We start from the raw sequence: 15,832 nt of genomic DNA, 5'->3' as shown, positions 1-15,832 counted from the left end.
AATATCTTCTGCTCATTTACATCGTATTTACTGGGTATGTATCGGTAACTGAGAGCATAATGATATATTTTCCATGATTATTTCAAGTATAGAAGTGTTTGAATATCTTATCTTTCAATTTTAAAATAAAAAGTTTTTGAAGCTAAAAATTACCCTGAACTATTACCTTCAATTTTTGGCATTTTTCTCAGAAAAATAGATTTCCTTTAAAAACTCATTATAAGAAGTATTTTTCAAGCTGAATGCAAATCTGATGTTAAAATATCGTTAAGTCGTCTTTATGAAATTTATTTAAGTTATTAAATGAAGCGAATTTTAAAATATCTTCTGCTCATTTCCATCGTATTTACTGGGTATGTATCGGTAACTGAGAGCATAATCATATATTTTCCATGATTATTTCAAGTATAGAAGTGTTTGAATATCTTATCTTTCAATTTTAAATAAAAAGTTTTTGAAGCTAAAAATTACCCTGAACTATTACCTTCAATTTTTGGCATTTTTCTCAGAAAAATAGATTTCCTTTAAAAACTCATTATAAGAAGTATTTTTCAAGCTGAATGCAAATCTGATGTTAAAATATCGTTAAGTCGTCTTTATGAAATTTATTTAAGTTATTAAATGAAGCGAATTTTAAAATATCTTCTGCTCATTTCCATCGTATTTACTGGGTATGTATCGGTAACTGAGAGCATAATGATATATTTTCCATGATTATTTCAAGTATAGAAGTGTTTGAATATCTTATCTTTCAATTTTAAAATAAAAAGTTTTTGAAGCTAAAAATTACCCTGAACTATTACCTTCAATTTTTGGCATTTTTCTCAGAAAAATAGATTTCCTTTAAAAACTCATTATAAGAAGTATTTTTCAAGCTGAATGCAAATCTGATGTTAAAATATCGTTAAGTCGTCTTTATGAAATTTATTTAAGTTATTAAATGAAGCGAATTTTAAAATATCTTCTGCTCATTTCCATCGTATTTACTGGGTATGTATCGGTAACTGAGAGCATAATGATATATTTTCCATGATTATTTCAAGTATAGAAGTGTTTGAATATCTTATCTTTCAATTTTAAAATAAAAAGTTTTTGAAGCTAAAAATTACCCTGAACTATTACCTTCAATTTTTGGCATTTTTCTCAGAAAAATAGATTTCCTTTAAAAACTCATTATAAGAAGTATTTTTCAAGCTGAATGCAAATCTGATGTTAAAATATCGTTAAGTCGTCTTTATGAAATTTATTTAAGTTATTAAATGAAGCGAATTTTAAAATATCTTCTGCTCATTTCCATCGTATTTACTGGGTATGTATCGGTAACTGAGAGCATAATCATATATTTTCCATGATTATTTCAAGTATAGAAGTGTTTGAATATCTTATTTTTCAATTTTAAAATAAAAAGTTTTTGAAGCTAAAAATTACCCTGAACTATTACCTTCAATTTTTGGCATTTTTCTCAGAAAAATAGATTTCCTTTAAAAACTCATTATAAGAAGTATTTTTCAAGCTGAATGCAAATCTGATGTTAAAATATCGTTAAGTCGTCTTTATGAAATTTATTTAAGTTATTAAATGAAGCGAATTTTAAAATATCTTCTGCTCATTTACATCGTATTTACTGGGTATGTATCGGTAACTGAGAGCATAATGATATATTTTCCATGATTATTTCAAGTATAGAAGTGTTTGAATATCTTATCTTTCAATTTTAAAATAAAAAGTTTTTGAAGCTAAAAATTACCCTGAACTATTACCTTCAATTTTTGGCATTTTTCTCAGAAAAATAGATTTCCTTTAAAAACTCATTATAAGAAGTATTTTTCAAGCTGAATGCAAATCTGATGTTAAAATATCGTTAAGTCGTCTTTATGAAATTTATTTAAGTTATTAAATGAAGCGAATTTTAAAATATCTTCTGCTCAATTCCATCGTATTTACTGGGTATGTATCGGTAACTGAGAGCATAATCATATATTTTCCATGATTATTTCAAGTATAGAAGTGTTTGAGTATCTTATCTTTCAATTTTTGAATAAAAAGTTTTTGAAGCTAAAAATTACCCTGAACTATTACCTTCAATTTTTGGCATTTTTCTCAGAAAAATAGATTTCCTTTAAAAACTCATTATAAGAAGTATTTTTCAAGCTGAATGCAAATCTGATGTTAAAATATCGTTAAGTCGTCTTTATGAAATTTACTTAAGTTATTAAATGAAGCGAATTTTAAAATATCTTCTGCTCATTTCCATCGTATTTACTGGGTATGTATCGGTAACTAAGAGCATAATCATATATTTACCATGATTATTTCAAGTATAGAAGTGTTTGAATATCTTATCTTTCAATTTTAAAATAAAAAGTTTTTGAAGCTAAAAATTACCCTGAACTATTACCTTCAATTTTTGGCATTTTTCTCAGAAAAATAGATTTCCTTTAAAAACTCATTATAAGAAGTATTTTTCAAGCTGAATGCAAATCTGATGTTAAAATATCGTTAAGTCGTCTTTATGAAATTTATTTAAGTTATTAAATGAAGCGAATTTTAAAATATCTTCTGCTCAATTCCATTGTATTTACTGGGTATGTATCGGTAACTGAGAGCATAATCATATATTTTCCATGATTATTTCAAGTATAGATGTGTTTGAATATCTTATCTTTCAATTTTTAAATAAAAAGTTTTTGAAGCTAAAAATTACCCTGAACTATTACCTTCAATTTTTGGCATTTTTCTCAGAAAAATAGATTTCCTTTAAAAACTCATTATAAGAAGTATTTTTCAAGCTGAATGCAAATCTGATGTTAAAATATCGTTAAGTCGTCTTTATGAAATTTATTTAAGTTATCAAATGAAGCGAATTTTAAAATATCTTCTGCTCATTTACATCGTATTTACTGGGTATGTATCGGTAACTGAGAGCATAATGATATATTTTCCATGATTATTTCAAGTATAGAAGTGTTTGAATATCTTATCTTTCAATTTTAAAATAAAAAGTTTTTGAAGCTTTTGAAATAGAAAGTTTTTTGAGCTAAAAAATTCCTTTCATTTTTGGCAATTTTCTCAGAAAAATAGATTTCCTTTAAAAACTCATTATAAACAGTATTTTTCATAATGAATACAATCTGGTATTAAAATATCATTTAGTCGTCTTTATGACATACATTTAAGCTGTTAAATGAAGTCAATTCAAAATATCTTCTGCTCCTTTGCATCGTATTTACTGGGTATGTATCGGTAAGTGAGAGCATAATGATATATATATGATTTATATTGTCCACGATTATTTCAAGTACAGAAGTGTTGAAATATCTCACCTCTCAATTTTGAAACAATGAGGGAACAGAACTGTACGGAGCTGGCTTTCTGCATGTATCATTTCCGGCAGGAAGTTATCAGCAACACAATCTTAACTTTACACATCATCCATAAACAGTATAGTGATCATTGTGTGACTGCTTGTTAGCACAGACTCTCCACGCCACACCCACAGCAGCACCACACCACTCCACACTGTGGTACAGGCCAGTGAGCTAATATTTCAAAAGGTAGTTTGGTTCTAAGCCTTAACCTGGACTTCAACTATCGAGTAGAAAAAAGAAGAAAAAAAAAAAGGTAATTGAAATCAGGCAGCCATTCAGCTGAAAATATATAGGTAAGATCACAAGTGTAACTCGTTAATGAATCAGGTAAGAACATAAGATCAAGCAAGATGTACCTAGCCCATGTCCAGCTAGCTAAGTGCACATGTGAGATATATCTACGTACATTGTACTGTAAGTTGTACAGAGAAACTCTATGGTTTTATACATAACGCATTGAATGGCAGCTGTTTGAACACTGGCTGACTCTGTAGCACAGTCCAGATAAACACAAACAGTAATGTCCAGCAGACAATTATGTCCAGCAGACAGTAATGTCCAGCAGACAGTAATGTCTAGTACATTATGTCCAGTACATTGTTATGTCCAGCAGACATTTATATTACATCATGTGGTTGTCTCATGTTTGTCCCATCATGTAAAACAGTTGTTTGTCTTCATCATGTGGACACAGCTATTCTCTGGGCAGCAACTAGAGGCGTAACTAAGGCAATTTACCCAGCAACCTGCCAGCGCCCACACAACACACAGCCAGTACACTCCTTTACTGACGACTGCATTTTCTATACGAATCAAGAATTTACATATCATGTAAACTTTGTTTTTAAAATTTATTGTAGTTTCTGTTCTATCAAAAAAATATTTTCCCTTCTTTTCACAATTTTTTGCCATTTCCCGCATTATCGAAGTAGCGTCAAGAACAGAAGACTAAGCTTTTGAAGGAAAAATCCTGATTTAGCTCCCTCCTTTGTGCCTTCTTTTGGAAAAGAAAAGCCGGAGGGAAGTTCAACCTCGTAATTAAAGACTTAATATCATCAGAAAGAAGCTAGCCATCACCATACTCACAACACACATCGAAGACCCTGCTGTTCACATGGGTCTCTGGTGTGCCAATAATGGCACACCAGAGACCGGGCTCTCAGTGACATAACCCCGTGTCAACTTTAGTCCTGGCACACACACACACACACATACACACACACACACACACACACACACATCTTTTAATAAGATTAATCATATCATAATCCGGCTAAAGAAATTAAACAGAAGAAAAATAAAAGATTAATTATAGAATAGTGACTCATGAGGTGAACAACTACAAAGAAATGCGTCATTCATTATACCGTTTTCATCAAATTTACACCATATTTTGTACATGATTTACATGTTATAAATACAGTCGCCTCCCTGTCAGCTTGTAAGATTCATTTCTTTCTTTTCCGAAATAATGTACAGTGTACACAAGATAATTCTTCTCTCACTCTCTTCAACATACCACAATACCTTCCACATTCACAGCCCTAGCTTGGCTACGTGGATGTACAATTCATAGCAGAGACGCAGGACAAGGGAAGAATCCCGTGTTGTCTTGGGTATGTACAAGTCTTCATAAGAGTTTAACTTACTCTGTCTTGAAATGTGAATGGGATTTATGCAGTTCCAGGATGAACACGTTTATCTTGAATAACTCGTCTAACTTATTATTCACTTTACACTGTACGAACGTAATCGAATTTTTCACTAGTGGAGATTTTTCGGTATCTTTTTTTTTTTTTAACATTACGATTAAAAGATTAAAAATTTTCTTTTTTCTTTGAAACCACGTATTATTATGTGTGAGACACTTTTCAAGGATAAGTGAATAAATTTAGGAAAAACTCATTATAAAAAAATCGTACAGAGGAGGATATATATATATATATATATATATATATATATATATATATATATATATATATATATATATATATAAAACTGAATTTGAAGAATATAAGAGCCGCCACGTAACCCTGAAACTGATGAATTACTGAATCACAAGAGTAATAATCAACACCACAACACAAGGCCCATATGAGGCGACCAGTTTACTAGCTGGTTGGTTGTAGAATTATGCGGGTCAGTCTCAACTTACAACTGAGTTTAACTTATATTACAATAAGAAAAAAATAAATCATAATCAACATAAACTTTATATCAGCAAAACTTCATATACTTCAAGGTATTGTTCAAGCGAAGAAATGTAGTTTTTTTTTCGAAATTTGTCAATGTAAATAATGAAAGACTGGTTTTACTTACTACAATGTTAACGTGACGTCCTCAGAAGTGTTCTGAGGTTGACAGGAATACAAAACATACACCTCACACACTGACCATACTTCAGGTAACACCCATGACTAATGTCAAAGGTCACGTGATTATAGCAGAAGGTCGTACCGTCATGCGCAAGAGTCGTAACGTCATGGTTAAGGGTAGTGCCGTCGTGCTCAAGGGTCGTACCGTCATGCGCAATAGTCGTATCGTCCTACTCAAGGGTCGTACCGTCCTCAAGGGTCGTACCGTCCTACTGAAGGGTCGTACCGTCCGACTCAAGGGTCGTATCGTCCGACTCAAGGGTCGTACCGTCCTACTCAAGGGTCGTACCGTCCTACGCAAGGGTCGTACCGGCCTACTCAAGGGTCGTACCGTCCTACTCAAGGGTCGTACCGTCCTACGCAAGGGTCGTACCGGCCTACTCAAGGGTCGTACCGTCCTACTCAAGGGTCGTACCGTCCTACGCAAGGGTCGTACCGGCCTACTCAAGGGTCGTACCGTCCTACTCAAGGGTCGTACCGTCCTACGCAAGGGTCGTACCGGCCTACTCAAGGGTCGTACCGTCCTGCTCGAGAAGTTTAGCTGCCAGCTCTGGTAAACTGGGAGGTAACTTCCCCGTGAAGTAATCTGTGCCCCTGCCAACCATCTCAACTCCTTAACTTCCTTCCATCAGGTGATCGTCTGCAGGAATGGACAATATAATGTAACGTGTGTCTCTTATCTCGTCTGAGATATCGCCTCACAACCTTGTTATCTCACAACCTCAGATCGACCGTGAGCAATTAAATAAGGTTTTTACAGGTCACTCTTGACCTTCTGTGAAACCTCCATAAACTCATTTTATACTTGTATATATCCAGTATCATTCTCTTCCCAAGTATGATCAACGTGTGGGTCTACAGCAAGCTAAGCATTACAAACCAATTCACGCTAAGCTTTACAAACCAGACTCAGCTTACATGTATTCAGCTTAAGTGTCTGTGGTTCAATGGGTTGGTTCTGTAGTGATGGAGTCACACCTAACACCCATACAAACAACATACACACAAACATACACACAAACATATACACAAACATATACACAAACATACACACAAACATACACACAAACATATACACAAACATATACACAAACATACACACAAACATACACACAAACATATACACAAACATATACACAAACATACACACAAACATACACACAAACATACACACAAACATATACACAAACATATACACAAACATATACACAAACATACACACAAACATATACACAAACATATACACAAACATACACACAAACATACACACAAACATACACACAAACATATACACAAACATATACACAAACATATACACAAACATATACACAAACATACACACAAACATATACACAAACATATACACAAACATATACACAAACTTACACACAAATAGAAACAAACAGCCACGCTGGGGGAACAGAACACAGTCGCTGTGTGGAACAGAAGACACCCTCAGGTCGTCACGTTGAACGGGAAACAGAATGATGTTGCCACGCTGGCGGAACAGAAAACCGGGAACAAATAGCTGCGCTGAGGAGAAAACGGAAATAAGTCGCAGCACAGAGTAGAAAACGGAAACAGGTTGCCGCACAAAACAGAAAACGGAAACAGGTCACCCTCCTCCCAGCATACACGAGTGTCCTGTGATGTAGCCCTGGGATCTTATCTAGTGCCCGGCACCACATTATCATTGCCCCGTAATAGTGAGTTCAAACTCTGGGATTTGGCGTTATCTTTGTCATTATACTGTTGTCAATGGTATCAATCAGTACCATTATCATCAACATTGTTATTTCGACACAAACAATGAACAACAAAGTTGAAGAGGAAGATGATTGCACAATGGTTCAGGAATGTTCACGCGCACACAGTCTGGGTTAGCTAACGTGAGGCTGAGGGAAAGATGATGGCACTTGTGAGGAAGCAGGAGCCACAGTGTGGGGGTGGAGGGAGGGACAATGAGGCTAAGAGGATGTGTGTGTGTGTGGTTGCGTTAGAGCAGGTGTGCGAGGTGTGTGGGTAACTGTTAGTGGTCACGAGGCTGGCGGGGAGAGGCGAGTCAGCACAGGTTGTCACGGTGTGTGGCGGAGATCGGGTATAAGGAAGCCAGTCATTTCTACCATGGGAACGGTGGTTCACTATGTAGCTTGGCTGGGGGAGGTCATGGGCTCTTGCGAAGAATTCTGGCCCGATATTAATGAGGTCAAATAATAACGGACGTCTTCTCGTGTAGGTGTTGACTGTGTGTGGCTGACAGGTGGTCACTAACTGCCCGGAGTCAGTATTCTGCTTCGTGGTTTTCATATTGTTACATTTGCTTTTGAAAGACAGAACGAGCAGACAAGTGAGGCGTAGTTTAGGTTGGTGTACTGAACAGTTTGTAGGGTAAACTGAGGAAATGTTGATCATGCTTCAGCTGAAGCTGGTGCTGGTCAGCGGTGAGAGGGCTGATGGTTTGTTGATGAGCATCACGTGAAGCAAGACTGTCACGTGTCGTACTCAGTATGACTGTCATGTGTCGTACTCAGTATGACTGTCATGTGTCGTACTCAGTATGACTGTCATGTGTCGTACTCAGTATGACTGTCATGTGTCGTACTCAGTATGACTGTCATGTGTCGTACTCAGTATGACTGTCATGTGTCGTACTCAGTACGACTGTCATGTGTCGTACTCAGTACGACTGTCATGTGTAGTACACAATATGGTTGGAGTTTGATCGAGTGCGTCATGAACCATGCGGGGTCATGTGAAGGAGTGAAGTGCATATCTGTCCCTCAAGGTTTATGAGAGTTACGATGGATTTCTATGGCGTTGTAGACCTTCTGCTTTGTGTAAGCCAGTACTGTAACTGTGTAAGTAAACACAGTAGAAACAGAGAGATAAAGAGGTACTGCCACTGATTGAGGCAACCCTCCCGTACCACTCCCTCCCTGCACTAACCACAACACACATACCTCCTCCCCCTCCCGCCACGTTGACCACATCAACCTCAACCTACGTCAGCCTCGATCTGTACCCTATTGTTCCACAGGCGTCATCCTCCGAACGTTAATCCTGCCTGACTCAGGCAGGTTCGCTCCAGTACTCAGCCCTCCCTCCCGCGTATTCCCCTCCTTATCTCAGATACTCGAAGGGGGCGTTTTTGGTGCGGTTGACCCCCCTCCCCCCCTTACCTTGCTGGATGATATAAGGGGACTGATGGGTATCAGTCGACCAGTGCCACTGAACCATCTGCTAGGGGTACAACACAACTTGTCTGGTTTTCCTCTGAACTCGTGCTGAAGGTAAACTACTGAATATTTCTACTCACTTCTCTTCATCAGTAAACAACAGAATGACTCCGTACACCTGTATACTGAATTTCACACGAAACAGATCTATCATATATGTTATGATAAAGGAATCTAACTTTACCTGTTATTAATAAATTTAACTTTAGTTACCCAACTTAACACTGAAGAGAACCATAACAGATTGAAATTCTTTCATATGAGATGTGACCACCTGAACATGACATCTTATGGCCGTTCTTCAGTGATCATGTATAATGTATTCAGACTAGTGTTAGTTATACATTCAGTTAATATATTGATTCTACTAACAAGAAATGTGGTTTTTCTCCCCAGACGACGTGATGGGGAGTGTGGTGAAACTTCTGCTGGTGTTGGTGCTGGTGAACATGAGCCAGGGTTTGGCGCGGCCTCAGGCTGGTGATGGAGAGCTGTGGGCCGTCCTGGTGGCTGGCTCCAACACTTGGTTCAACTACCGTCACCAGGTCAGTCTGGGACCATGGGAGAAGTAGGAGAGAGGTCACTAGGTCAGTCTAGGGGCCTTAGTCTGAGGGTCATGTGTGAAGAACATCAGCTTGTCAAAGTGCCTTTCATTCAAAGAAAAATCCAGAGGACTATCGCTGCGTAACACAAGTTAACAAGGTCAATATGATGAAAACTACAAAAAAGAATTTAACGAAGGTTGGAGATAGAGGCGCTTGCTGGGGGACATGAGTGTAGAGCTTGAATGTGTTGGAGGCAAAGCATTTGTGAGTGAGTGAGCGTGGCTTAGCAATCAGCTGGTCTAGGTTCATACAACCTTACCACACAGTACAATTGAAAATATTTTTCACATAATGAGTCCACATTGCAGATAACACAAAGCTGGATGTAGAGAAACAAACCACTTACAATACATCTAGTGTGGTGTGTGTGTGTATATATATATATATATATATATATATATATATATATATATATATATATATATATATATATATATGTAATAGTGTAACACGTGCTCTGTGTCTGGCCTACTTGCAGGCAGACGTATGCCACGCTTACCAGATCCTGCATCAACACGGCGTCCCAGACGACCATATAGTCGTCATGATGTACGACGACATCGCCAACAACAGAGAGTAAGTCGTACGACGTTCAGGATGCGACCGCCACACAGGCGTCGCTCAGGTAGATGCCAGGAATTACCATGAAAATTGCAAGCCTGACCGCCAGCGTGAGACTATCGCTGATGATCACAATATTAATAACGTAACAATACGAGGTTAATGATGTAGTGTGTGGGTGTAGCTCACGTCTCATGAGGATATCGTACGCACTTCTGTAGTGTTTACTTCACTCACACGATCACTTCACAAGAGTAATTCCACTGGATCATACTTACAGATGATGATGTGGAACCAGATACAAATATTACTTCTGCATCTCTTCCACAGGAACCCGATGCCTGGCGTCATCATCAACCGACCAGATGGACCCAACGTGTACGACGGCGTCCCTAAGGACTACGTCGGGAGGGACGTGACCCCAGAGAACTTCCTGAAGGTGCTGAGTGGCGACGCTGAGGGTATGAAGGGCGTGGGTTCCGGTAAGGTCATCAACAGCGGAGCCAACGATCGTGTGTTCGTCAACATGGTGGACCACGGCGCCCCTGGTATCTTCGCCTTCCCCACCACCTTCCTCAAAGTCAGGGACTTCATGAACACCATCGTCAGTATGTCCCGCGAGAACAAGTTCAAGGAGGTGGGTTCCCAACTCTCCAAGACATAAAAATGAATCTTGACCCCATGAGAACGACAGCATGACCCCTGGGCATGATGGCCCCCTGGCCTTTGACCTAACCCCTTCAGAGTCAGGTCAAATATATTCAGGCCTTCATACCCAAGGGTCGTACCATCGTATTCACGGTGTTAAACAACTTGTTCTTCTAAAAAAAAAAAATGAAAACTAAAAAACAATTACATATTACGTGTTTATTTCTATCGCTTCAAACATAATTCAAATAACTTTTAACCTATCAATCAACTTTGTATATATAGTGATTATCATATTTCATTCATACTTCATCATATGTATTGTGACACAGATGACGATCTATATGGAGGCCTGTGAGTCTGGTTCGATGTTCTTGACACTTCCTGATGACATCGAAGGTAAGGTCACCTTCCTGTAGCACTTTTCTCGGTCACTTTCATCTGTCATGTTTGTCTTGTCATTTTCCCCAGTGTCATCTTTTTGCAACATCAACTTCCTTCTACCTCTCACTGTCTTGTGGGATTTTTCTTTGTGTCATGATCGTGTGTCACCTTCACGTGTCACTTTCCTCTACCATCTCTGAAACACGTCATTAGTCATCTCTGTATCTCCTTTTAACACGTGATTCCTCGTACTCTGATTTTCATTTGTCATGTTCGTGTGTTATCTTCCCGTCCTACTACATCACGTAACCTAACCTTATTCATGACTGCGTCTCATGTTCTTGGGTTACGTTCTTATGCAATTATCCTTCACCAGGATCATTATCCCGTCACTTTCATGTCTCAGTGACCTGACTCACCTTCATATATAAGCTTCGTTCCTATATCAACAAAATGGTAACTTATAACATCCAATGTACATATTCCATTGACAATATAGATAATGGAGGAGCGATTCACTTATATTTCTAAGGTAAAATGGCTAAAAATACGAACACTCGTTTATATATATATATATATATATATATATATATATATATATATATATATATATATATATATATATATATATATATATCATTGCTAGTACACCACTACTACTACAACCATTGCCACATCCTCAGTGTACGCTCTGTCTGCTGCCAGCGCCAACGAGTCCTCGTACGCTTGCTACCTGGATAAGAAAGTGGGAACCTTCCTGGGTGACGTGTTCAGCATCAAGTGGATGGAGGACACAGACAGGGTAAGTGGCGGGGAGGGGGGGTCTATGGACACCACAATAAGTTATAGGCAGTTTATAGACTAGGGGGTAAATGGCAGGGAATCTATAGACTGTAGGGTAAGTGGCATGAGAGTCTGTGGACACCCAGGTAAGTTGTAGACAGCTTAAAGACAACAATGGTAAAAGAAGGGGGTCTAAAGACTCAGGGTAAATGGTAGATAATCCATAAATAACAGGTTAAGTGGCAGGGAATCTAAACAACAGAGTAAGTAGTAGAGAATCCTTGCACATCAGATGATGTGGTTTAATAACAGAAGTGGATGTAGGACACTGAAAAATATAAACTGGCAAAATACACAAACAACAGTATGGAGTGTACGCCAAGTGGTAGATACATTTCCTAAATATTAAGGTTAAGGAGAACAAGATGTGGTCTCGGTCATCAAGTAACATGGCAACACTGGACGAGGAACACTGCAGGGTAGGTGGACGGCCGAGATGAAAGCTTCTCTGACTTGTGGAATGCCAGTCTACATAACATCTACTGATCATGTTAGACAAACATATGGTTCTTCAAGAACAACAATTGGCTGAGAACAGGACAGTTAAGTGTCGGGGAGTTCTTAATATAACAATGCGTATTAGACAAAGACGATCCCAGCTGGACACGAGGGCGAGGGGCAACCTAACCTGTGGGTCTTATAGTAACTAGTGTTTGGTTGTTTCATGTTGGACACCATGATACCGTAAGACAGATGACTCATTAAACGATGGCATACAGCCATCAACCCCTTGAGCACGTCAGAACGACCCTTGAGCACGTCAGAACGACCCTTGAGCACGTCAGAACGACCCTTGAGCATGGCGGAACGATCTTGAGTGCGACGTTACGACCCTTTCGGAAGGCGGCCAATCCTGGACGTCCGCACCGTCGTGCTCGAGGCAGGTAAAGCATGACGGTATTCAGTGTGGGATCACTGTCTTACTGAGCCACAAGACGCGAGACTTTTTATACACTTGAGTCTGTGAAGAACATGGGTCATCCGCAGGTGTGAAGAACATGGGTCATCCACAGTGACACATTGGATGAAGAGTGACATTTTGGATTATAATTTCAGAAGATAAGCTGTCGTCAGGAGAACCCTCCGGTCTTACCCAGGTGTTTCCCTGTCCTCACCACACACTCCAGACTTGTAACTATAGAGCGAGTGTGTGTGTGTATGGTCTTAGTATTATCTTGAACACTTGTAGAAGGTATCTGATGATGTTCCGACTGACGGTTGTAACGTGTAGACAGACGGCCTTAATGACCCTGCCAGATGATAGGTCTACATAACCAGCCAATCTTTCTTCTCTCCAGGAGGACGTGAGGCACGAGACGCTGGAGAAACAGTTCGAACTGGTAAAGAAGGAGACGACGACCTCGCACGTGATGCAGTGGGGACAGACATCCATCAGTCGGCAGAAGGTTGGGGCCTTCGTGGGCAGCAAGGAAACGGAGGAGGACACTTACGGTCCCTTCCAGACCCTTGACGATCCCTGTCTGGTGAGTCTGGATCTGTGTTCTGGATCTGTGATCAAAACATCGTTGTGGTAGTCGGTGATTGTGTTTTGGGCCAATGTTCTTGATCGGAGTCCCTCTTCTTAATGTCCTCCACAGAATCTTAATGTCCTGAGAGGGAACGAGGACTCGCCCAGACACACACACGCTCAGTTGTTTCTTTCAGATTCAGGTTCAGGTTTCTGGTGGCTTGTGTTGTGGTTCCTTAACGTGTGTGATTATGATCATGGGGTTTGTGTTCTTGTTTTGAAGATGTATTTATTTGGTCTCGAAGTCTTATCTTGTTCTAGATGTCTGAGTTCCTGTCTTCCAAGTCTGTAGGCTCGTCTTGAAGCTGACTGTTCTTGTCCATGAATCTGTGTTCTTCTTCCAGAGCTGTGTATTGTTGTTCCAATGTCTGCGTTCTTGTCTATGAGTCTGTGCTCTTGGTCCAGAGGTCTTCGTTCTTCGTTCTGAATCTACGCTTTTGTTTCTCTTTCTTCTTGACTCCCACGTTTGTAGTCTTGCTCAAGAGGTGAAATTCTTTGTCCATCAACTGAGTGTCCACTGGAGCCTCACAATAACACGTCCCTCTCTCCTCGTACCTCCAGAAATCCTCCATAAGGAGTCCTGATGTGCCTCTGGCCATACTTCAGCAGAGATTACAAGCCACAGAGGGTCTCACTGGAGCAGATTACTGGATGCGGCAGTTCAATGACCTCCTAACCGTGAGTAAAATAAGTTACGTTCAACTTTTTTCCTCTGTAAGACTAAGCAGTGAAGTAAAGACGTAGAACATGATCTAATATCTTTATTAAAGAAAACTGACTAACGGGAGTAGTTCAAAAGAATGTAATGTATAATGAGGTTACACAGTCGAGAGATTACAGAATGATGAGATCATATTGTTTGAGCCAACGTGTGACGTGGTCATATAGTTTAGATAAATGTACTGCGTATTATGTGGCTAAGTTTAAACAGGCGAACTATCTAATGATGTCACTTCACTATCAAGAACCGCACCTTCGTGAGGGATACGTTGATGAAGATAGTGAGGATAGTGACAGATGATGATGTCATGACGGCAGAGATGATGTCAGATAGTCATCATGAGATCCATAACTACGACTGTTACGAAGACTCTACCACGACCTTCCACGACCTCTGCTTCAACCTGGGTCAGGTAAGGTCACATACCAAGATGAGAAAATTTGTAATTAGAAAATGGGAAGTTTGGTGAGGAAATAACGATACAAGTAAATCAATTAAAACCCAGTATTCACAACCAGTATTCACATCACCCTGTGCCTCTCTCTCTCTCTCTGGCAGAACCCGTATGCTCTCCGAATGGTTAACACGATGGTGAACCTCTGTGAACACGGCTACACGGCTGAGGAGTTCTCTTGTGCCGCCCGGGCCGTGTGTACCCACGACGCCGTCACCGGCATACACTAACTTGGCTGCTTCACTGTCTCAGTCAGCTACTTCAATGTCTCAGTCAACTGATTTACCGTTTCATTCGACTGCTTCAGTGCCTCAGTCACTATCTCAGGTGGCTGCTTCAATTTCTCAGTCACTTAATTTTTTTCAGTTGCCTGCTTCATTATCTCATTCAGGTGTTTTATTGTTCTAGTCATCTGAATACTTGTCTCACACTCAACTGATTCATTGTCTCAGTGAGCTGCGTTACTGTCTCGGCCGACTGATCGACGACAAATGGACAGTGACCCGTTTTGATGATTAATTATATAACATCATTTCACTTTTTGATCAACAACGTAAAGTTTGTTTCAATGGAAGCATAAGGTTGGAAACACCACGGTACAAACAATTACCATGAATCAATACTCTGTATGATGAATAATATATGTTGAATGACAATCAGTTTATAATTTTACATTCTAAACTAACTGATATACATAACGTACTTTAGGTGTCATCTTCTGATAATTCTAAAACTCAGTCATGTTACAGCTGTAGTTAACCACAATGACCACTGGTAAGATAAGGACTTCTGGGGTGCCACTAGCCCTATCTGACCTCATATCTTGACACACTTCCCTGTACGACAATGTTGGTTCTCTTCTCCTTTTCTGTTGATATCCTATCCATCATCTCCACACACACACACAAACACACACACACACACACACACACACACACACACACACACATTCGCAATTTCCCACATGAACTAGGAACAGATAATTGAGCCTTAGATGATAAAAGGTCCTCACTTGGCTCCTTCCTCTATTCTTCCTGACGGAGACATTCGAGCAAGGCAAGACTTACCCATAAAAACCCGCAAAAAACACACAAGAACCTCTCGAAACG

At 39.3% G+C, this 15,832-nt stretch overlaps 1 protein-coding gene and 1 long non-coding RNA gene across 2 annotated transcripts in view; one reads left to right on the top strand and one right to left on the bottom strand.

The window, feature by feature from the left end:
- Positions 1–8,888: 8,888 nt before the first annotated feature.
- Positions 8,889–15,379, top strand: LOC139747089 (legumain-like). Its single transcript, XM_071658902.1, has 10 exons — positions 8,889–9,033; positions 9,376–9,524; positions 10,063–10,160; positions 10,476–10,782; positions 11,126–11,192; positions 11,861–11,979; positions 13,319–13,504; positions 14,110–14,226; positions 14,514–14,681; positions 14,828–15,379. The coding sequence occupies exons 2-10, from the start codon at positions 9,384–9,386 to the stop codon at positions 14,951–14,953; spliced, it is 1,329 nt and encodes a 442-aa protein (XP_071515003.1). The 5' UTR covers positions 8,889–9,033; positions 9,376–9,383; the 3' UTR covers positions 14,954–15,379.
- Positions 11,199–15,832, bottom strand: part of LOC139747094 (uncharacterized) — a 35,478-nt gene continuing 30,844 nt past the window's right edge. Inside the window, exon 3 of the long non-coding RNA XR_011712312.1 lies at positions 11,199–11,373. This is a non-coding gene — a long non-coding RNA (uncharacterized lncRNA). The remainder of the gene's footprint in view (positions 11,374–15,832) is intronic.

The sequence above is a fragment of the Panulirus ornatus genome, chromosome 5, assembly GCF_036320965.1.
Source record: "Panulirus ornatus isolate Po-2019 chromosome 5, ASM3632096v1, whole genome shotgun sequence".
Lineage (NCBI taxonomy): Eukaryota > Metazoa > Arthropoda > Malacostraca > Decapoda > Palinuridae > Panulirus > Panulirus ornatus.
This window is presented reverse-complemented; position numbering and strand designations above follow the sequence as displayed.